Source organism: Vidua macroura, chromosome 11 (genome assembly GCF_024509145.1).
Source record: "Vidua macroura isolate BioBank_ID:100142 chromosome 11, ASM2450914v1, whole genome shotgun sequence".
Classification (NCBI taxonomy): domain Eukaryota; kingdom Metazoa; phylum Chordata; class Aves; order Passeriformes; family Viduidae; genus Vidua; species Vidua macroura.
In genome coordinates this window covers 16,206,466-16,229,521 of record NC_071581.1, presented here as the reverse complement: position 1 = coordinate 16,229,521, position 23,056 = coordinate 16,206,466, and the positions used below count along the sequence as shown (strand labels likewise).

Below are 23,056 nucleotides of genomic sequence, written 5' to 3'. Positions count from 1 at the left end.
GAGAAATGAAATTTACCAAATAAAAAGTGCTTTCATTTCCTTAGAGTTACATTATCCCCCAGATGACCTTTCTGGCCTGGTGACTCAGCTGCAGGAAATTTTCATTGACTTCTGCACCTGTCTAGAATGGCACGGGGCTGAGAGATGTTGGGATGAGAGCTCCTGAAATGTAGGGAAGACGCTCATCCCTCTTGCTCCTGCCAGCTCCCTACTCCAGGCAAACCCCTGAGAACTGACTCTTTCATTGGGTTGCTCTTCCCACCTCTCCAGCACCAGAGTAGCACACAAGGGCAGCCCAAGCCCTGGCTGGGGTGGGAGAGGTCCCATCTCAGCTCTTGCCCCCTTACAGAACAGACTTGGAGTCTTTGCTCTCGCTGAGCTGCTGTTTGACCTTAGCTTTGCTTAAACAATGAAAAAGTCCAGTTTTCTCTATTGCCTTAGTAAGATGGAAGACACAAACCCCTCTGAGGAATTTCCTGCAAACATCTGCCAAGATCAAAACCCTTAAAGGAGATGGAGCAATAGCTTGGCCACATCCAGCTGTTCCAGCTTTGCCATCTCTTGGGGATGCTTTCCGCAGTGCTCAGTCATAGGAGTTCATCTCTGCAGGGACCAGGCTTGGCAACCCAGTTCAAGGCTCAATCCCCTGAGGCTGAAAGTTTTTAACATAAGGACTTTATTACTTTTAGTTCTATAAAAATGTACAGCTCATATCTCATGCACACACGCAATATACAAATGACCTGGAGCTTGTAACAGTCACTGTGCTCTACAGCAAGTGGTGCTTTAACCCCCAGAAATGGGTGACACCCACGGGCTCCATCCTCCCTCCCAGACTGCCCATTGCAGAGAGGAACAGCAGTGTCCCCCTGTCCTGGGTTTCACCTGTCCCCTGTGAGGGTGCCAGCACCCTGCTGCAAACAGCCAAGGGACAGGAGAGGGGAGCAGGGAATGCACAAGGACAGGGCCAGCCTGGAGAGGCAGCTGCTCCCAATGAGTTCCAGTGGGATCACGGCAGCTGGGAGATGGTGGGAGCTGGTGCTGGAGCTGGAAGCAGGGTCCTTCCAAAGACTGGTGGGACTCCAAGTGATCTGGCTGCTGCACATCCATCTCCCCAGCACTGCTCCAGGACAAGCACTTCACCTGCGGCAGACAAGTGTCCGCTCCGTGTGCTGAAGGGCCTGGGCAGCGATGCAGCTCCCTTGGACATGCACAAGCCATCTAAGACCAGCAACAAAATAGACAAGGCACAGTGTTTTCCAGTGCTGCCAAAAAGGTCTCGACTCCAAGCAGCTCAGTCAGGACATTACATACATTCAAAAAGCTATAAAACCTTTTTACAAAAATAACATTTCTAGTGTTTCATATAAAAATAATGCCGCAGTACATCAGCTCACGAGTTCCAGCTGTGCACAAGTGGGGTGCATGGGGAGGTGGCACTGGCAGAGCCAGATTTACCCTTCTTGGAAAATCAAACCCAGACAGAGTTCCACAGCTGAGCTGCTGCACAAGGAAGGATTTCAGTCCAAATTAATCATTGAAGTTAATCTGATTGCATCCCGTACTTGCAAAGGCTGAGAGGGATCTCTCGAGTCAACAAAATGCAGAAGTAAGGGATGTGTGATGGCAGAAAGCAAGCACAGTTGTAGTCTGTCCTCTCCCCCTGCAGGGCTGCATGGATGTCCTGAAGGTGCAATCTGACAGATCTAACAGGCCACATTTCTTGAACTCTGCTTTACAGCTGGCCCATCATTTTTTTATGATCTTGCTTATTATTTTCTTGCCTTTTTCTTGCTGATCTTGCTTTTATTTTCTGCACGCATATTTGTACTTGGGGATCTGATCCACTGAGGTTGGTTAGAATCTGACCCTTGATGTGTATCTACTTACAAAGCATCATATCATGAAGACCTTTGCACGCTCCAGCAGAATTCATCCTGGAGACAAAGTCTAATAAGGGCTTTCAAGACTTGACCACAGATAAAACATAACACTTATGTACAGCAATATCAGGATGTATAAAAATCAAAATCAATTTGGGGTTTAAAAAAGCCTGGTTCTGTTACAGTGCTTTCATAGCCTGATGATCAGTGCTATCCAAAATGGAAAAACTAAAATGTGGCTGAATTATAGGACTGTGAACATTTTGTGCTTCTTTTTTTTTTTTTGTGGATCAGCAAATGTGCTTATTTCTAGAGAGAAAATGGGATCAAAAGGATGTTATGTCTGCTGTGGTAGAGTAATTCCTTCATGACTACATCCAGGATTGCCTTTAGCTCCACATTTCCTGGGTTTTGTGCTTGCAGAGAACAGCAAAAATGTTCCAATGATAATACAGGAATAGCAAAATTATTGGGTGAATTCTTGATTTCTCCCATTTGTGAAGATTCATCAGCATGTTCCAATGATAACACAGTAATAGCAAAATTATTGGGTGACTTCTTGATTTCTCCCATTTGTGAAGATTCATCAGCATTATGCTGTCCTGGTGATGGATGCAGCTGGACACAAGGTGCATCAGCTGGCAGAAGGGATTTATTGCATTGATTTACCCAGAACCAGCTCTCAGAATTCATCTGCAAGAAGAAATACTCATAGCTGCTAAAAGGGCCTGATTGCAAGGAGGAGATAGACAGAGGATAGACTGTGGATTGCCAGCTTCTCTGAATAGAAGATCTGTAGCACTGACCTTCAGTCCCCTGATCAGATGCAGGGTTGGTCAACTATTTCTGAAAAGCTGGGCTATCCCTCGTGTCTCCAGCAAGAGAAAATGATGAGAGTAAATTCCATCAGCCCAAGGAGAGCCAGCAGCCAGCTGGCCACCAGCTTCAGTCTTGGTCTGACAGAGCAGAGACCTGAAGTGCAAAGAAAGAAGCAGCAGAGAGTTTAAGTGCAAATTGTGTGGGTTTGGTGTTCTCAAGGTGGCTGAGCCCAAGTCCAGCAGTGTGGGTGGGTGAGCGGCCTCTTGCCTAGGCCATGATGAACCAGAAAAATTCCCAACAGAGACTCGGTAAACAGGAAAATCACAACACCTGGCAAAGAGCCACCAACAGGAATAGAACAGCCACAGCCTCTGTACAGAACAGTGCCAGGAGAAAAGAAGTGTCTCCCCTGTTTCCAAAACACTGTGATTGGTCAATGATGAAGTAGATATAGTATTGGGCATTCTGCTCTACCAAAAAATCAGTTTTCTCTGTGATTTTTATTCCCAGGCTTGCTTCCTACTGGTCACCAGTTCAGCACAAACAGCTTTCCTGGGGCAACACACATACAGTTGAGGCCAGAAATGTCCATGCCATGAAGCATTCATATTACTTCCATTGGATAAACATTGTCTTGATGTCCTGCCTGCTGGTAGAGCAACCCCTGCACCATTTCTCTTGACGTTTCTTCTGGTTTGACTCCAAATTTCAGATACACCCACACAAGAGCAACACTGCCAACCATCAGTCCACATACCACAGAAACTGGGATGACAAAGTGCATTTGAGATTTTGACAAGAAGCTGGGCAGAGGCAGATTGTTTGGCCTGACTGTGATCATCTGCACTCTGGCTTGGCCTGACAACACCTGGTGAGTAACAACTCCTGTGTCTGAAGGCTCCTGCTTCCCTACAGGCAATGAATGATCAAATGTTGTAGTGCCAAACACATCTGCAGAGGGACCAACAACCCTGCTGGTATGGACAGAAGCAGCTTTGTCCATGGCAGTGGTGGAGCTCAGAGTAGAAACTGAAGTAGTCTGTGGTGCTGTCTCTGTGACTGTTGTGGTCTTCACACTGTCCCAGATGGAGGGGAGACCTGATCTAGAACTGCTGGAAGCAGTGTCTGGTGTGTTGGCTCTGGCTCTCGTAGGGTCCAGGGATCCGCTGGTAGAAAGTACAGGCTGGTTTGATCTTCTAGCAGCAGCCACCAGGTCTGAATTAGAGTTAGGAGAAGCTGTATCTTGAGCAGTGGGGCCTGGGGTGGGCTGGCTGGAGCCCACGCCTGCTGCAACACTTGCTGAAGACGCAGGAGAATTTGAGGACTCTCCCTTTGCTTCTGGAGTGACCTCAGAGTGCGCAGCCTCTTCCTGTACCATGGGGGTGGATCCTGCAGGGAGCTGGGTGGGGTCCTGCCTGCCCAGTGGGGGCTTGCTGGACACCTCTGTTGTGGCAGCAGGAGCACGTATTCTCTCCCTAACTGTGGTTCCAGTCCCTTGGAAGAAACTAGTTGGAGCAGTGGCTTGAGCTGGAGCCAGTTCTGGAAGACCAACATGTCTCTCAACACTACCAGGCTCTTCTGCTGAGGTGACATCATGGGGTGGCATCACTGTGGCCTTTTTCCTGTCCAGTTTTTCTTTGATCTTCTTCACCCAGTCTTCCATTGAATTTGCACAAATCTCCTTGAACTTCAGAGTAATAAATCTGAAAATAAAAAGGGACCACTCACTGAATAAAGAAAACACTGGTTCAGGTGATCAGACCTATGGGGAAGGTGTGTAGATAGCAAACAGCAAGTATTGTGTGGATGATTCATTTCAGGAAGGGCAGCCTCTGATATCTGACTGAATGAGCAGCAGCTGAACATGACTCACAGGTGAAGGGTTTTTCCCCAAGAAGTTTTTCACTTTCAAAAGCATTGTCCTGCTTGGACACAGAAAGCTCCACAAGCACCAGCTGCCCCGGGACACACATGTGTGGAAGGCAAAACCCTCTGATTTACTGGGTGATGTGAGACTTTCCAAGGTCAACCCAGCAGCTTCACTTTGGAGCCACCCCCTGGGCTGCAATAAAATGGTGTCAATGGTGCATGAACTTCAGCATAAGCACAAAACAACAATTATCCCAAAGAAAATAAATGGAGCTTTTCTCACTTCCAGACAAGCTCACAAGTCTGGATCTGTCTTCAGACAAAATATCTGCTTTCAGAGGAACACGTGAGCTCTCTCTCTGTGTCGTTCCTCAGCCCTGTCCTGCCAAGTAAATCCCTCAGTCCCTTTGCCCATCCATTTAACCCTGATCCCACTTGGAAGTGGGGCAGCACTTACATGGTGGCATTTCGTCTGCAGCCAGGTTCGGTCTCACGGTAGCTCCTGATCAGCTTCTCTGATAACTTACTTGTAAAACTTCTGCACTCTCTTGAACACTTCACAGGCGCTTTGGGTTGCCCTGAAATAAAAATTTCACCTCATTAAGTGTTGGCTTTTTATCAGGGCCTCTCAAAACCAGCACTGTTTCATTTTTCCCTTCTCCAGGGAAGAGTCCAAAGCTTGCCACAAAAGTTTCCAATCCGCTTGCCACAAAAGTTTCCAATCCCTGCTGAACTGAGATGAAGACAGATCCTGATGAAGACAATAGCACCCACGCATGTAATAATATACCCAGAAAACTGAGGAGGGGAAAAAAAGCACAGTGAAAACTGTGGGCTTTTAGGACAGCGTTTCAGCTTGTCCTGTAGGATGTGCAAGCCCCTGGACCTGCAGGTCCTTTCCTCTTTGGCTACCAGGAGGACTGGTCTCAGCACAATGCCCAGAAAATACATTTCTTCATCCCCCAAAGACCTGCTGCAACCCTCACCAATTAGCAGGGTGCTCTGCTCTCTCCTTATCAGTCTTATCTCTTCCTCCTGTGGGACTTCCCCTCCAGGTGAGCATCCTGCCTCTCTGCTCACTGGTGTGCGGTCTCTGAACACCACAAGGGCTCAGAGAAAGGGTGCAGAGCAAGAACCTCAGCAGCCCAGCTTCCCAAACCCATCTTTTCAACCTCCACCAGATAATACAGTTTTCAGTTTGCAAAGTGTAAAAATAAAACCCCTCTTGACCCCTTCAAGGGGCAAGGCCAGTCACACCACTGGGGACCATTCATGCCTGCATCTACCTCCAGCCTCCCACAACACGCACTTGCACAAGACATCCTGACAACTTGTTCCTGACATCCCTGGGGACAAGATTTACAAAAACAAGCCCTGATTTATCTGGGGCCTCTGCGAAGAAAGGAATTGGAATCTGGTTTCAATCAGGCTGTCTCTTACAAAATGTTGCCTCTGATTCCCAAGTGAATGTGGGGAATTTTATTCAGTTAGGAATGATCCAGGTACCAGGTACAAGAATGAGCATCAATGCAAGAGCACTCTGAATCATTTACTGGGGAAAACCCTGGTTGCAAAGCAGTCCCAAGCAAACACTCCTGTGGCCCCTCTACAGAAGCCCATTTCCAACTCTCGGTCAAGTCAAGTCAAAGCAAAACTCTTTTTTCACACAATAATGTATTCTGTGGCATTTTAGGGTCAAGAATTCCCTGCTGGAAATTCAGGGCAGCTGACTTGCCAATCGACTCTCATTAGCCAGAGGATATTCTGCTGGTGCCCTCCACTTCCAAGAGCACAGTTCAACAAAACAGGCACAGTGACAAGGGGGCCACACCCTCCCTGTGGGTAGGCAGGGACGTGCATGGTCGGGAGCAGTCCCTGACTGCTCCCAAAGGCCCTGTTCCTTGGAGAAGCAAATCAGTTCCCTTGAGAACGCTGAACTGATTTTGCAATTATTGGCACCAATGCAAATGGTTTCCATTTGGCTGAACTCCTGGTAGGCTTCTCCCAGAGTGGAGGAGCTTGGAAAGCACCTTCCAAGGACAGAGGGATGCCACAGGGAGCATGGAGCCCTCCTCCTGGGGCACACAACCCTGCTTCTCTGAGCTGCATCTGAGTCTTTGCCAAAGGGATCTGGGAGTTTCTCCGCCTGCTCTTAGGAGCCGTTGGCACCTGCTTTTCAGCACAGTTCCTCAAAAGACCCAGGGAACTCCACCAGGCCTTTAGCAGAGGCAGCCCTGTTTCCTCATTGTGGGGGAAATGGATGCTTGGCCATGGGTGAGCAGAGTCAGGCAGTGCCAAGCAGGCAGTGGGTTCCCGGGGCAGGGTAAGCTGCCTGGTGTCCCTGCTGTCCACTTTTCTCGGGCCAGCCCTGGAGAACCTGTCCAGAGGTGTGAGGAGGGAGGAGCTCCATCCCCACCTGCCCATGCTGTCCTCACTGCTCCGTTCTGGCAGCAGCAGGACACAGATCTCAGGGGCTCTTTGCATGGTGGGAATAGATCATCCCTTGGTTCTGGGCAAAGTCCAGCCTTGCCTGCGGTGCTGAGAGCCTGCGTGACAGCCCAAGCACAGCTGCCCTGGGCAGCGGCCACTGACCTGTGCCACGGGCCCCTGACAGCCAGCCCAGCCCCGGCAGAGCGAGCCCAGCACGGCCCGGAGCTCGCAGAGATCTTTATGCAGAGAACAGATCTTTATCCAGGAGAGCGGCTCCCCCTTGCACACACACTGCAGTGACAAAGCCCCTGCCTCACAGGCATGGCAGCACCGGCACCTTCACGACAGGGTGTAGTCTCCTCAGACTTGGCCAGGCTGCAGTCTTCCTGCCACGTCCCCAGGGAGGTGAAAAAAGGGGGACAAGAAGTACATTATGCTTTTTTTTCCTAATACAGGCTATCAGGAAGTGTCTCCGACACTCTCCCCATCTGCCCTCAGGCGTGACAGAAGCCATCACGGGGCTGCTCGGGTGTCCGTGCCAGGATTGCGGCCATTTATTGGCTTCCCCCCCGCCACCGCTTCCCAAACCCAGCGCGATCCTGCTCTGAGATCTCCTGCATCCCGCAGAGGTCCCTGCAGCCTGGTGCAGTGCCCCCGTCCCCCTTCCCCGGCCCCATCACCATCCCCTCCCGGACCTGGCTGTTCCCCGGGGGGCTGGGGACAAGCGGAGCTGTGGCTCACCTCCAGCCAGGGTCACCAGGCACAGGGCCCACAGCAGCAGCAGCAGCATCTGGAGACAGGCAGCCTTCATGTTCCCGTGGTCGGCAGAAGGAAAGGCAGGCAGGGAGGGATTACCGGCAGTATTTCCCACTCCCGGCTGCTTATTGCATCCTCCGGAGCAACACAGATGCTGCCGCTCATTCCAGAATAATGAAGCGCCGAGGCAGAGCTTTCGTTGTTATTCAGATCCCTCACACGTGCCCAGGGTGACGACAGGAGGCGGAGGGAAGAGAAGGAGAGGGGTGGGAATACGACTGCTTTGGCGTGGGGTGGTTCCTGGAATTCCCCAGATATACTTACCGCTTTTCCCAACACACGCAGAGCAGCCCAGACTACTTGGCCAATTATCCAGGCAGGGACTTTCAGTGGTCAGCTGCTCCCTCCTCCTCTCCCACCAATGTGTCTCTTGCCAAGGCATCACTGTCCTTAGGCTTCTAAAGCTCTCCCCACCTCCAACTACAGCTCCCCGCTGCTCAGTAAGCTCATTAATTACCCAAAATGCCTAAGCAGTTATTCCTTTCCTTCTTGGCAGCCATCTTACAACAGCAGTCATCAGGCCAAAAGAGACTAATTTGCTAATCAGGGTTATGAGTTCATCAGCTACACTCTGATCCCAGGCCAGGCTGCCTCTAAAGAGCATCACCAAAGAGAGGGATGAGCAGGGAGCCAGTGGCTCTGCAGGCAGCTCCTGTGCCCTGGCCGTGCTGTCTGCAGGGTGTGCTCGCTAGGACAGCCCGATTTTCCATGAGCACAGGGGCTCAGACATCGGGGTCTTGCTGATGCTGGGGGCAGGAGAGGAGAGCCCAGCTCTGCAAGAGCCAGGCTGTCTCAGGGCTTTCCGGTGCCAGCCCCGGGCAGGTCAGAAGCGGACAAAACAACACTGCAGGCACATCCTGCACCTTTACTTTCTCTTTCATCTCCAGTCCCAGGAGACAGAACAATTTTCCCCTGACAACTCCCTCAGCTGAAAGATGAAGATAAGCTCAAGACTGAGTCTGTGACTGCCTCAGAAATCTTTTTTGCTGAAGTTTTCTTAGGGCTGGAGGAAATCTGGCATCTCTGTGCTGTGGGAAATTCCAGCAGTTCCAGTTGGGATTTTAGTTTTCAAAAGAGAAAACCCCCAGGTTTCCCTATAAAGCTTTTGGTGAAAATCCCAGCCTGCAACGTCAGTTTTTGCTTATACTGTATTAGAAGAAAAAGCCCATTTCAAGGAAATGAAATAAAAATTAAGGCTTGAAATAGTCTGTTTGATCTCACAAGAACAGAACATGCTGAGTTTGTTGGGATGTTTTCTTGCCCTTCCCCAAATCGTGTTTTCTACAGGCCCACGGGGAACTTTTGTCCCAGGAAATGGCATTGCCTGAAGCCATTGGGCACCTTGGCTGCGGGAAGTGATGGCACAGCCTACATCTCCCCTAAAGAGACAGGTTCTGCTTTTTCTGCAAAGGGTTTGCTGCCAGAGATAGGTAAAACTGAGGAAGGGCTCTGACATTCAGCTAAGTAGGAGTGCTTTGTTTGTCAAAGGCATGACTTTCCGTAGGCGTTGTTGTTTTAAGGCACAAACTGCTCTCTGGCAGATAACGCAGCTGCTGTTCCTCTGCAGGTTGGGCTGGAGGTGTTTTACCTGGCAGAGGACTCTTCTAGGTCACTTTTGGACATCTCCATTTGCTCCCTGTGATCTCAGCTGGATTTGGAGGTGACGTCTGCACAGGGAAATTCTGCAGCAGGAGTCTGGAGGGCAGCTGCAGCCTCTGCGTGGCTTTGTGGGACACCACGAGCCATCAAGTGCTGGCAGCAGCGAGGGCCTAAGCCACCATCAAGCCCTGTATTTCCCACCAAAAGCAGGACAGAGAGGCACAGCAACTGCCTCCAATGGGAGCAGGCAGCTCCAGTGAGTAGAGCCAAACCCAGGCTGCAGCTGGCAGAAAACTGGCACCATCACTGCCAACCCACTTCCCATCCCATCCCATCCCATCCCATCCCATCCCATCCCATCCCATCCCAATCTGCTCCTCCACACCAGACCCTTACTGCAGTTCTTTGAGGTCTTGCAGCATTGAAGAACCATTGGTGTATTCCAGGAGATATTCCTGGTATAACTCATGGTAAACCACATGTATTATGTCAGTCTGACAGGTGGGAATCCTTAAAATCAGAGGGTTTTGGGAAAGCTGCAAAAGGCAGGCTGCTTAGCTCTAATCACAGTTCTGCTGTCTCTGAGGCCTGCCTTCTGTGATTAGAGCTAAGTAGCCTGCCTTTTGAAGCTTTCCCAAAATCCTCTGATTTTAAGGATTCCCACATGACAATGAAGGATCTCAGGACTTCTCTTACCTTCAACAGATTTTAGCTTCTTTTGTTACAGTAGGAATTGTCTGGGCACTTGTTTTCTCAATTTGATTTAGTTTCACTGTAGTTTCCAGGAACAGCAGGCTGGTTTTCAGTGTAGATCTGGACCTGTAGATGAAATTGTGATATGGATGAGTGCAAGCAGGCAGGTGACCTCCTGCACGAGCAATCCCAGGATCACAGCATCCAAGTGATGGAGTGTGCAACCCGCGAGCCAGGGACATCCAAGCCTTCAGGGCAACGAAGAGCAGGAAAACTGAGTAACTGGGAACCAGGGCCAGCTTATCCCAGCCTGTTCCTATTCCTCCCTGGGAGATTTCTTGAGGTAACCCTTTGCACCCAAAGGCTCTCCGAAGGGTGTTACAGCACCAAAGAAAAGCAGTAGCTAGCAGGAAAAGGGTTGCTTTCCCCCCCGTCTGTAACTACAGCATGGCTGAGGAAGGCTTGGAAACATGGACTAGGGAAAAAACATCCACAAACATTCACCTCTGCTCCTGCCATGGAGTGTGGGCAGAGGGACCACACACTGGACACTGGGCACCAACAGGGGATCCTACAAGCTCTGGGCCTTCCAGCACTGCCCCAGGTGTGACCCTCAGCACCCACAAAAGGATGTCACACCAGACCGTTCAGTGTCCATGCTGGAGTCTGGGATCTCTGCCTCCAGCTCCTGCTCTGCTCTAAAGACATTTTTGTAGCAGGACAGATGTTCTGCTACCTAAACACCAGTTTTGATGCACATGAAAGGAGAACAAAGTCTGGGGACATTGGTGACAGGCACTAGGCACGCTCAGAAGCCTGATATGATGTCATCCCCTAACCTTTGATTGCAGCAACCCTTAGCCAGGAATTCGGTTTATTGCTCCAAACCACATATACCCCAGGTCAAAGTGCCAGATCCCATCTTACCCAGGAGAGACATGAAAGCAGCTCCAGCATTTCCCACCCACCACAACTTTGTCAGGGCTGTTCACAACCAGCTTAAGCTGTGCACAGGGTCAAGGTCCTCATGGTGGAGGGAATATATGATTAATGCCTGAGGAATTGCTCATGAAGGTAAAAAGCACCTTGAACCTGCAAAGCTTTATATGCAAAACAACGTATAAAAAGAATGTGGGATGTGTCCTAAACAAACAGGAAATGGTCCCAGAACACCTCCCGTCTCCTTCAGGGAGTTTCCGTGCTGGAAATCTTCGCTGATTGGTTCTTTGTGAAATAATTGTTCGTTACAGTAGATTTGTATTCCTTGAAATAAGGTCAAGACTGAGAATTAAAAGGGAAAGTAAGTGAGAGCTAGGAGTCTGTATCTGACCTGAAAGAAAGATGCCAGAGTGGATCAGAGAACAGGTACTGGCTCTATCCTTGTCTGCCCACAGTATTGTCCTCCATCCCAGAGGCTTGCTGGAAAGAGGCAGCAGGAACATTTAGTTTTTGGGACAACCCAGCCAGGGTTGGTGCTGCAAGGGGGACACACTGACACATGACTCCAGCTCTGGACATAGGATGGGATTCTCTTTCCCCTGACAAAGCTCCCAGCTGCCTCGTGGCAGCTCATCCTCACACTAACCCACCTCTCCTCAGTGGTGTTGGCAGCTCAGGCGCTGCTCTGACACAAACCAACCCACCAACCCTCTCTCTCCTGGCCAAGGACACCCTTGCCAAACTCAGGAGAAGGTTCTTTAGAGCCAAATATGGCCTCTTACTTTGGAGAAGCTTCTGTACGTCATGTAGAGCTCTTGAGCCATTGCTGTAATAAGGGAGAGAATTAAATTGCAGGGGATCAAGAAAGGCACCACATGATTTTGTATTTTCTCACATTTAAGAATAAAGCAGGAAATGAAAAGCAGATGTCTGGACCTGTCTGCAGCCAGTGTCTCCACAGGGGACGGAAAACTCCAATTTTGGAAGTACTCACCACTCTGAGGCTTGTATTTTAAGGGAACTGCTTTACGTAGAAAATGTTTTCAAAAGTAGTAGAGAACATCACACTGGCTTTCACTTCTCTGAACACAATGGCTTCCTCCTTCTCTGTAAATGAGAACCAATTTGAAGTCCAGCACACAGTGCAAAGTGTATTTTCCACAGCTACGAGTCAGCATCCCAGGGCAGCCAGGCTGTGGAATGCAGCTCTTCCTCTGGCAGCATCACACCTGAGCTGCAAGCTGTTGGCTGATCCCAGTGGGACATTGCAGGGAAAGGTGCACACCTGCAGTGGGAATTGGTGCCTCTCCTGGCAGCTGGAGCAGCCTGGACTGAGGAAAACTCATCCTGTGCCTGTCCCATGGAGGCTGCCAAGGGCTGCCTATCCGCTGCAACAAACAAGGTTCAAGTTGTTTGAAAATATTGTGTTTAAAGAAACAAACATGGAGCTCTTCAGTGCTCACCACTTTCTAAACAGGGAAGTCACTTGCCTCCCACAGAGCAAGGCAGCCATGGGAGCAAGCTCTTTCCTAGGAAAGGGGATGGGGAACTCTTGGGAAAGGTGTCTGCATGGCAGAGGTGAAACATGGGCAGCTTTTCAGCTAAGGAGAAGGAGCATGAAGGCACTGTACCAGAGCAGGCTTCCCTCAGCACATCAAGCCCTTGGCTCCTGCCTAAGTCCCTACAGAGCTGGGGAGACATCCTGATGTCCCAGTCCTTCTGTGTAGCTGCAGCCCTGAAGGGAACAGTTCTACAAAGCTGGCACGATGGAGGAGAGACAGAGGATCTGTCCCCCCAGCTCTGGGGCCCCAGGAGGAATGTGGAGCTGCTGGAGCATGTCCAGACACCACCAAGATGCTCCGAGGGCTGGAGCACCTCTGCTGTGGAGACAGGCAGAGAGAGCTGGGGTTGTTCAACCTGGAGAAGAGAAGGTTCCAGGGAGACTTTAGAGCTTTTCCAGTACTAACTGGACTACAAGAGAGTTGGAGAGGGACTTTGGACAAGGGCATGGAATGACAGGACAAGGCAAGATGGCTTCAAACTGACAGAAAGCAGGGTTAGATTAGATATCTGGAATAAATTCTTCCCTAGAAGAGGGAGGTGAGGCCCTGGCACAGATTATCCAGAGGAGCTGTGGCTGGCGCATCCCTGGAATTGTTCAAGGCCAGATTGGATAGGGCTCTGAGCAACCTGGGACAGTGGAAGGTGTCCCTGCCCATGGCAGGGAGTGTTGGACTAGATGGCATTTAAAGATCCCTTCCAACCCAAACTGTTCTGTGATTCCATGATCCATGGAAGGGCAGTCTCTTGCCACTGCCCTGCACGGAGGAGAGGTGAGAGTGGCAGCAACAGTGGTCAGGAGGGCAAGACAGAAATCTCCACGTGCCACAGGAGACCACGGCTGCTGTTGGAGATGCTGCCAGTCTCTCCCTTGGCACAGGGGTGGCTGTGCTCTGCTTTGTCCCAGGGTGATAAAGGGGGCTCTCCCCTCCTTTGCTTCCTGGAAAAGGATTCTTCTGGAACCCCTGTGGACTGGACAGGAGATGGGGAGCAGTAAAGTTCCATGGCTCTGTTATTTCACCTCTGCCAGAGCCTGAGGCCAGGCTAGTGCCTGCTGCCTGGGCTGAGGGAGAGGATGAGGCATGTGCCTGTTTACAGCAGCCCCACTTACTCCTCCTATTCCTCCCTCCCATGTCAGTAGGAGCAGCCAGTGCCTGTGCAAGGCATCCTCATGTCCTGGAAAGGGTGTTCCTGGCAGGAACAGCCAGGTCCTGGCCCCAGCCCTTTGCCTGGGGTGCTGTGAGTCCCCATCTGCCACAGAGCCAGCCCCTGGGCCCCATGCCACGGCATGCATGCATGCAGCACAATCAGCACCTCCACATCCCCCCTTCCCACTTCTCCATCCAGCATGTCTGCACACGCTGGCAGTCTCAGAGAAAGGAGCTTACCAGAAGCAGCTCTGTTCTCAGAAAGGCTCACCTCTTCCCACTGCCTCTGGGCAGGAGATGTCTGAGAGCATTCAAAAAAAAAGCAGTGGGAACTGTTAGACATGAGGTTATCATTAAGCCGTGGTGGTGGGAGAAGGGGAGATCCCCAAACCTCTCTCCAGTGGAGCCATGGGGCTGATCCCCAGCAGTGTCTCCATGGGGGCTGGTGGCACCTGTGGGCCAGCCCCAAAAACAAGGGGGGCTGCCACGGGCAGTGCTATGACCTGACAGATGTGACTGTGCTGGGGCGCTGGCAGCCCCCGGGCTGAGCTGAGCCCTTCCATCCCAGCACGTTTCCTAGAGAATGGGAAATCAGAGCCTTCCAGACTGGAGCTGTCACCCCGCTCGTTCCCGCGGCTCTCTCAGCCACAGGCATGCGCCGGTGCCCGGGGTTACACACAGGCAGCAGCCGACAGCCCCCGGAGCCCGCACGGCTCCCGGCAGCCAGGAAACCTTTCCATGGCCCAGCACAATAAACGGACACAAGGGCCGGGCAGAAAAACAAGCCCAGGCAAGCTTTTCCCTGCCCAGGTTCTTAACCCTTTTCAAGCCTTGCTTGGCTCCGCTGAGAGACCAGGGAGTCACTGAACCCCTTCCCCCTCCCACCCCAGCTTTTCTGCACCCCACGTTGTAAGAACACGTTGTAAGAAGGGGTGTATCTCCCCCTCTGCCTCTGCCCAGAGGCTCCACACTCCTGTGGGTTTCAGCTGTAGCCCCGCTGGGGAGCTGCTCCCTCAGCAGTGCATGTAGATGAACAGAGCCAGCCTGTTTCCAGGGCAGCATGCTTTTGCCTTAGCCAGGCTTTCTTTCTGGAACCATGACAGCGTCATGCCTGTCTCACTGCCTGATGCACGAGATTCTCGGGCTCCTGACCGCTGTCGTGACTGTGGGTGTGTTTTTAGGGTCAATGCAGCTGTACTGTCACCTAAATGAGTGACAGGTGCCAGACATTAGCATTTTGGTGTTGGCTGGGGATAGTTACAAAAGAGGGTGCTCTGGATAAGGGTAAAAGAGATTCCTGCCCCAGGCTACGATTCTTCATATCAACCCAAGGAGGCAGCAGGGAAGAACTGAAGAAAGCAGAGATGAGGTATGTCTGGGACTCAAAGTGTTAATTGGGGAACAATTTCCCTCCCTAGGACAGCGCTGATGACAAACCAGGGCTATGAGCAAAAGCAGTCCTGTTCATAACTGTGTGCCAAAACAAAATGAACTGTCTGCACAAAGAGCAGACGTGTCTGTGTCCCTTCTCACTGACCCGAAGCCCAGAGTCCTCCCTCCGTCCGGGCATCCTCCCTGTCCAACCCCAGCCCATGACTCCCGAGAACTGCAGGCTCACCCACTCCAGGCCAGCGGGGTGGAATTTAGGGACCAAGCCAACTGCAAGGAGCAGGACCTCCTGAGGGCTCCTCCGAGCTGGGACAGAAGCAAAGGCTCTCCCTGGGAGAGGTGCAAGGCACTGCTGCAGCTGCCCTGTGAGCCCCCGGCCACCGCTGGCCGCCATCCGCCGGGAGGAAAAACCATCAGCAAAGGATGCGCTGCTTCCCCTGGGCACTCACCGGATGGCTGATAAGGAACAAACCACCCATGCCCGGCCCTCGGTCAGGTCCTGCACTGCCCCCCAGCCCTAATGTGACAGGCTGTGAGGAAGGGACACACGTCCTTTGTCCTTTTCTGCTCTCGAAAGGGTCCCGCGGACCCCACGGAGCTCACACCACGCTCTGCCCCCGGGGAAGGCTCCTGCGGAGTTTCCCGAGCTGGAAGAGCCTCTCTTGCAGCAGACAATGCCATCGTGCGGCAGGTCCTGCTTCCTCGGCTGACGCATCCAGGCCAGCAGCCGTGTGACATTCACTTTCCTTCTGTTCCCACCAAGAAAACTTGTAAAGCGTGATAAAGGACAGTTTGGAAATTAACAGAGATTTGGTTAATAATTTCAGAAAATGGCGTTACAAATGTAATGGAAAAGGTGGGAGTTGATAAGTGCCACAAGTCTTTTGGCTTGTGGGACTGCACTCACAGGAAAAGGCTGTTTTGTCTCAGGGTCTGTTTGTTCTGGGGGTTTACTTCTATGAATCTTAACTCAGCCACTAAAATAGGGTCTGCTGATAAATCAGGGTGGGATGGCCTCATGTTCTTCACTTCTGAAGGATGCCACAGACTGGAGACACCAGTGTATCCTTTGGGTCTGCATGAATGGGATTCTGGATTTTCAGAATTCCATTGTTGCTCCTTCCAGGTGAGCCAAGACATGGCCAGTGGCACAAATGATCCAGGCCAGACATTCTCTACAATGGCTTCTGGATCCCAGGGCAGAGTGGTGGAACATCGCAATCGAAAGTTTGTCAGAGAGGCAGAGAAACCTCTAACTGTGAGAACCCACTGTGACTGGGCCCGAGCTGTGTTAAGGCTGGAACCTCCCCTCGTGTCCCTCTCCCTGCCCCAGCTGTTGTCCAGCAGCACTCTGAAGCTGCAGACCCCCTCCCCACCTCTTTGTGCCCTGCTCCTGTTGGTGGGGGCCATCCTGGTGCAGCAGGGAACACTGTGTGATGTTTCAGGGACAGTGCAGTGTCTTGCCTGGCTGTGCCACCAGAGCCAAGTTAAACCAATGTGCAGCTGAAGCCATGTGTGTGCTGCTTTCCATCCCCTTTGTGTGGCAGTAATTCCTTCTGTCAGGTTGGACACTCACCTGTGCTGCTCTCACCAACCTGCCCTTGGGCACCTGGCATGTGGAGGGCAGCTCAAACTCTGCCTGGAGCTTCGAGAGACACAGCTGGTCCCAGCTAGAGCAGGTTCCAAACCAGCTGTTCTGTCTCATCTCCTGTGTGGAACACAGATCCAGCCCAGCAGTGGAGTCAGGGCAATTCCTCCTCCCCAGCCACAAACGTCCCTTTGCTGACTGGAGCTCATTTGACTGGAGATGTTCTGGTGCTGGGACTCTGTCAAGGAGATCTCTGTGTTCTTCTGGGGAGGGTTCTGTGAGGCCAGACAGAGGAAACAAGTGCTAATTAAAAAGAGAGCACTGAAGCTTGGAGCCATTCCTGTGCACTTCAGTCTTGGCACAGCGCTGCTTTCTTGCCTCCCTCGGACTCACCCAGCAGTGACATCTCCACATGGTGGGTTGTGAGTGATGTGCAAGGATGGAGTTAGGGGAGTTCTGAAAACTCCTCCCCACTCTCTGCAAAGGTCACCAGCTCAATCCAGTGAAACTAAAGAGGAAACAAATGGCCAAAGAGCAGAAATCCCCAAACATGTCACATCAAATCACAGAGAAGCTAATGGGACAGAGCCACGTGGCTACAGCATGTGCATTCTGCTCTATATCATTAATTTACTGATGTTAAATATTTCAGCAGGTAACTTCCAGGGCTTCCAGAACTGTCCTAGTGGCTGTGATCACAAATTATTCATAAGTAGCAAGTGAACAAGAAAAGCCTCTATGAACAAGTGCATTTCTGAGGCTCTTGGTGTTTCTTTACCTTACAGCTGACTCCCTCTGCCTTCCAGAAGATGTCTCTCACCATCAAGCAGAGGCTGGCCAGCCTCTAAGAAGCTGAATCTGCCCCAGATTGTCCAGCCTCAACACAAGTATGGACATCCCATCACAAGGTAGCCTTTCCCTGCCCTTTTCCTTGCTGTTTGATGTGATATTTGAGGAGGGTGCCAAAAGAGCAGCTTGGCTTGGCTTGCTCAGTGTGGTCCAGCAGCTTTTGATCAGCCCAGGGCAGAGGTGGAAGAGCCACTGTTTGCCCAGTGTGGGCTGGGCAGATGCACTCACCCAGAGTCTGCACTTGCCTGGGGATCAGAGCAGAATCTTCCTCCCAGCACCTGAACCTTTCCCTGCTCTCTCTTGCCTCTCCAGTTCTGCAGTTGGCCTGGACCACAGCTCACCTCAGCCTTGCCCACCAGAGGTGATGTTTCACAACTGCACCCATGGTGAGGTCTGTGAAGTGCCACTGGCTCTGAGGAACAGGGACAAGGTAAGTGCTGGGATGTGGAGGTTTAACGCTGTGCTGGAAGAGGAGAGTGGAGAAAGGGGGTTAAGGGTGGCACCAGGGCATGTCCACCTGTTTCCACAAATGACAAAACCATTATTCCATGTCTTTCCCACAGGTTTCTCTGCTGGTGAAGGTCACCTTGGAGAGCTCACCTTATTTCCAGCTGGTGGGCCCCAATGACATGTGCTGCAAGGTGCCACTGGGCCCCTCTATGACCTTTCGTGTCCTCTTCACCCCTGGGCAGAACAAGGTGAGTCTGGAGGTCCCGAGAGATTGGTGTCTTCAGTGGAAAGTGAACCTGCAAGGCTGGATTCAGGGCATCTGGCCTGGGTTTTGAGGACCTGTGCTGGTTTCAGTGGAGTTGCACAGAATCTAGAACTGGGAGATACTCTTTGCCCATGCTGAAGATGGGGATAAATGTCCTGTGCTGAGACAGTTTCTTTTCCTGCAGGATTATTTCCACCAGCTCCTCTGCACCACTGAAAAGGAAGAGTTCATTGTGCCAATTTGTGTCATCCCGGACTTCCCTGGCCAGCTGGACTTCTCAGCCTGTCGGGTCAAGTGCAGCACCCAGAAGACTCTGCTGGCTGGAAACCAGGGCAGCTCGTTACCAGCTGAGCACCCAGAGGTGAGGCAGCTCAGCTTTTGTTGTGCAAAACACCTTTGGGTGATAACAGAGCTGGTAAAGAGCAACAGAAGGAACCAGAGCATCCAGAGCATCGGAGCTGCTGCCCTGCAGCCCTGGCTGGAAATGGGCAGGACGTGTGGGGTTTGCTGTTGCTTCTCATGTTTTAAGCAGGATGCAGCCTTTGAGCTTCCTCTGTCCCAGATTTCCTGGAGGGTGCTGGAACACGTCAGTAGCTGGCTTGCACCCTCCTGAGCACAAGCACCTTCTGAAATGGTTACCATGGTCAGCCAAAGAGACCTGTTCTCTGGGAGGCCACAGGCACGTGGCTTTCCATGGTCCTCTCATGAGATGCCCCAAGTGAGCTGTGCTGTGGACAGCCTATGCTGTTCCTGTCAGTCTCAGAAGACAATCACTGTTTCTCCTGGCTGAACTGGAGAGGGTAATGCATTTTTGACACAGTATCTGAAAGGAAACCAGTTCAGTTGGCTGGTGGTGAGTTGAGGGTTATGTGATCCCGGAGGTTTTGCTGTAGGAGCTGAGGTCAGGAATGAAGCACAGACCTGCTGCCTAACCTGGGGCAGCTCAGTGGCTTTGATTTTTTTCCCTGGGAAAACAGAGGTCAAAAGGCAAATTGACTTTTCTGCTGTAAAACATGAAAGTCTGAGAGGAGCTTCCACCAAAGCCTGCCAAAGCTATTTAAGCAGGCTCCTCGGATGCTGTTCAAACATGCAAATATGACTGTGCAAATATGTAGGCAGGAGCTTGTAAATCCCTGCACAGTTTTTCTCTGGGATTTCCAGATCTTGTTTTGTCACTGCCAAAATAAATACCCAATAAATTCTGGCATCTTTTTACAGTGTTCTTGCAAGCTGTTCTATGGAGGGCTACAGAGCATGTTGGATCCTGCTTGACAGGGATTTAAAGAGTTTCTGAACTTCAGGAATTAAATATTGAAATAGATGAAATAGAGCCTGGGTGCAGTGACAGGGGGAAGGATGGAGCTTGTTAGCTTCTGATTCTGTACAGGATTTTTCAGCACAGAGATGGAGTAATGGCTGCTTTAACCTAATAGATTGGATTTACTGGAATAGTTAATGCTGTTTGATGTCAGATATTACACCATCACTAAAAAGTAATATATATTAAGATTAAATTACATTTGTGTTTCTTAGGCTTTTACTGACTGATGAGGCAATTAGATTATCAATATCTTTTCTGTCTTCCTTGGGGTGAGAGGTAGCTTCTAATGAGATCAATTTTCCTAAAATCTAAGGATTTAACAATGGCAGTTCAGGCACCAGTGGACAAAAGAAAATTTGGCTGTAGAAGATAATGATACCATGGGACTTGAAGTCGATTGCAGCCTTCTTGCACGTGGAATTTACCAAAAGTGTAGGTGCATGGTACTTTGAAAGTCTTGGTCACAGAATTGCCAGCTTTACTCACTTGTCAGCTCTGTTTCTAAATTATGTCAGGAGTACTTAGTCCTCGGTATCCTGCTCACCTCCATTCCAGACTCTCTCCCCTTCTCAACTCCTTTGTTGGCTCTGGGGCTTAGAATACAACCTTTGAGGGATATGTCCAGCATCCAGGCTGGTTTTTAATGGCCATCTCCACCCCTCCCCTCCCTCCCAGCCAAGGGACATAACGCCCTCCCCTTCAAGGGACCTAACACTGCCTCTGGGGAAGACAAGGGTCCCAGTGAAGATGCCCAGATGTCTTCCCTGAGACATCCCTCCACTGATCTGCTCCTAAAGCTTGAGCTCCAAGGAGATGCTCTTGTCTAATGCTCTTGCTCAATCCACAACATAATCCAGGGAGGAAGTTGGGCTTTCAGTCACTGTAGCTGAAGAGAATGTCCCAGAATAATCCCCACTTTTCTTCTTTTCAGTTAAAAGCCCAGAGATATTTCCAGCTGCTGGCCCTGTCTGTGCTGCCCCGTGTGTCTCTCTTGTTGCGTGTATGTTTCTTGCCAGTATTTGCATGCAGGTGCCTTTTCTTCTGGAATGCTTCAGTGCCACCTCCTTTGTTTCTCCCAGCTGTTGGTGACCCCTCAGAGTGCACAGGACCTCTGTCCCCTGGTTCATTTATTACTGGCCCTGACATGGTGTTACCACCCCTCTGTAGTTGTGTGGTTGCATTGGGGCTGAAACTCGTAAGCTCTTTAGAAGAAGTTTTCTTATGCTAAGCCAGTGAATGCTTCTACATGTGATCATGTGGAATTTCACTTACTCTGAAGGAGTCAATGAATGAAGTGAAGAACCAACTGAGTGATAAGAACCTTGAGGATTGGCATCAGCACACCTCATTTACCAATAAAGCAGGGAAAATAATATCTCATGTGAAGAAATCTGTGAATGCTGAGCTGTGTACCCAGGCATGGTGCAAATTTCATGAGATCCTGTGCAGTTTTTCTCTTCTCCCAGAAGAAGCCCTTCAAGATGGAGAACTGAATTCTGTCCACCTCTGTGAAGCACCTGGAGCTTTTATAGCCAGCCTTAACAACTTCTTGAAGTCCCATCATGTCCCTTGCCACTGGAATTGGGTGGCTAATACTCTAAACCCTTATCATGAAGCCAATGACATCCTTATGATGATCATGGATGACCGTCTGATAGCAAACACGTTACCTTGGTGGTACTTTGGCCCAGATAACACTGGGGATTGTGGCAGACTCATAGAGAGAAGACTCTTGGTCAGGTGTGAGCTGCATGACACTGATTATGTGGATCATTATGACTAAACTTACTGCTAATACAGTGTCTAAATATTGTCAATGCAGTATAAAATATAAGCAGGTCTAAAGAGCTATAATATAAGCAGGTTTACCTAGAAACTCACAGGTTTGCAGTCTTTGGCACTGCAGAACTCACAGGGACAAAACAACAAAGCACCTATGGAGCTACTTCAGGATTTTACCTCCAGACATGACTGGATCTGAGTTGGATCTGCAGTCAGAGGCACCAGGAAGCTGCTGGGGCATGCAAGGAGCTCAAGTGACCCAGGGGGAGGGTGGCACAAGCCTTTCAGCACTTGCTCCTTGCCAGGTGCAAGGGAACCCTGCGGGGCACGGGAGAAGAGGGAGAAAATGCATCAAAGAAGGTTTGATGGGGATGGCTCAGGGGACAGACAGGCTGAGAAGACAGGTTCTCATCTAGAAGAAAACGTCAGAACACATCACCTCCTAACTTCCTTGTGCCCAAAAGCTCGAGCCTCCAACCCTGGGGTGCAGTGTGTCCTCCCGAGGACTCATCAGGCAACCCCAGCACAGCCTGATGTGAGCACAGCTCTGCTGCTAACAGGACTGGCCCTCTGCCAGCAAGAGCCACACTGAGCAAAGAAAAGCTCTTTTGCCAGCTGTTTTGTAAATAAATTTCACTTGAATATATTACTTGCCTTGTTTTTATAAGATTACACAACATTTTACTTGGCATAGTCAGCAGGATGTCAATAGAGAGGTTTCTGGGGAGTCAGCGCTGTGCCCCTTCTCCTTTAGGGATGGAATGGGTGGAGAAGGAGGGGTTGGACCTGGAGGAGGTGGTAGAGACACAGCGGTGCCGCCGCGGCAGGAGAGGACGTGGTAAAGAGCGTGTGTGCCACCTTGGGAGCGTGCCTGGTACAGCACAGGCACGTTGTGGTTATTCCAGAAGACTGGAAGTAGAGAAACAGCTAGAGACAGACGTCTTAAAAGAGCTAACCGGGAAGGAGATCAAATGTTTATTGGAACAAAGGATTGAAATAAAACTGTCAAAAGAACAACAACAGAACAACAACAAACCAACAAAAAACAACAACAAAAATCCCCCAAAAAACCCAAAACAACAACAACAAAACCCCAGACAATAGGATTATCCACTTCTGGATGGTGATAGCAGATGTGGATCCCGGGAACTGGTATGGGCATATTTGGGAAGATTCCGACGAACACATTTCTGAAGGATTGGGGGAGTTAGAGGAAAGAATCGTGTGTCCTCTTATTTTAAAAAGGTCTGTAGGTCCACGTGGCCAATGTTCCCTCTACCTCTGTATGCCCAGCCCCATGATGAGACTGGAAATCGGTGCACTACAGCCTAAACTTTCGTGCAGCCCAGGGGAAACAGAAACTGAGTGTTTGTGGAGAGTCTCTGTGATTGGGATCGTGGGAAGTGACGAAGAATCGAGTGGGTTTGGGGCTCCTGGAATGGTTCTGGGCGATGGGCCAGCAGATGTGCTACCACTGAGTGGTTTAGGTCAGTTAAAGAACCAGCAAAGGTACCAGGGCAGGGTCACAGCACCAAGGCTGCCAGAGCTCAGAAGTGTTTGCACAGCGCTCTCAGGCACACGCTGTGATTGTTGGGGCTGTCCTGGCAGGGCCAGGAGCTGCACTCAGTGATCCTTGTGTGTCCCTTCCAGTGCAGG

At 50.7% G+C, this 23,056-nt stretch overlaps 2 protein-coding genes across 2 annotated transcripts; one reads left to right on the top strand and one right to left on the bottom strand.

The window, feature by feature from the left end:
* Positions 1 to 657: 657 nt before the first annotated feature.
* On the bottom strand, positions 658 to 8,438 carry LOC128812689 (mucin-5AC-like). The gene is made up of 3 exons (XM_053987231.1): positions 7,743 to 8,438; positions 5,029 to 5,149; positions 658 to 4,405 (listed from the first exon to the last, which is right to left on the bottom strand). Exons 1-3 carry the CDS (start codon positions 7,810 to 7,812, stop codon positions 3,307 to 3,309), a joined length of 1,290 nt encoding a protein of 429 aa, XP_053843206.1. The 5' UTR covers positions 7,813 to 8,438; the 3' UTR covers positions 658 to 3,306.
* A 912-nt stretch (positions 8,439 to 9,350) lies between these two features.
* LOC128813040 (hydrocephalus-inducing protein homolog) lies at positions 9,351 to 21,111 on the top strand. The gene is made up of 6 exons (XM_053987783.1): positions 9,351 to 9,672; positions 17,519 to 17,641; positions 17,895 to 18,012; positions 18,146 to 18,280; positions 18,482 to 18,658; positions 21,085 to 21,111. Exons 3-6 carry the CDS (start codon positions 17,947 to 17,949, stop codon positions 21,109 to 21,111), a joined length of 405 nt encoding a protein of 134 aa, XP_053843758.1. The 5' UTR covers positions 9,351 to 9,672; positions 17,519 to 17,641; positions 17,895 to 17,946.
* Positions 21,112 to 23,056: the final 1,945 nt, after the last annotated feature.

Excerpts from the sequence above, each read along its gene's own strand:
- LOC128812689 (XM_053987231.1), bottom strand. The coding sequence starts at position 7,812 with ATGAAGGCTGCCTGTCTCCAGATGCTGCTGCTGCTGCTGTGGGCCCTG. Across the intron at positions 5,150-7,742 it reads CCTGGTGACCCTGGCTGGAG|GGCAACCCAAAGCGCCTGTG; the intron begins GTGAGCCACAGC and ends TTTTTATTTCAG. Across the intron at positions 4,406-5,028 it reads TGCAGACGAAATGCCACCAT|ATTTATTACTCTGAAGTTCA; the intron begins GTAAGTGCTGCC and ends TTTTATTTTCAG.
- LOC128813040 (XM_053987783.1), top strand. The coding sequence starts at position 17,947 with ATGTTTCACAACTGCACCCATGGTGAGGTCTGTGAAGTGCCACTGGCT. Across the intron at positions 18,013-18,145 it reads CTCTGAGGAACAGGGACAAG|GTTTCTCTGCTGGTGAAGGT; the intron begins GTAAGTGCTGGG and ends TCTTTCCCACAG. Across the intron at positions 18,281-18,481 it reads TCACCCCTGGGCAGAACAAG|GATTATTTCCACCAGCTCCT; the intron begins GTGAGTCTGGAG and ends CTTTTCCTGCAG.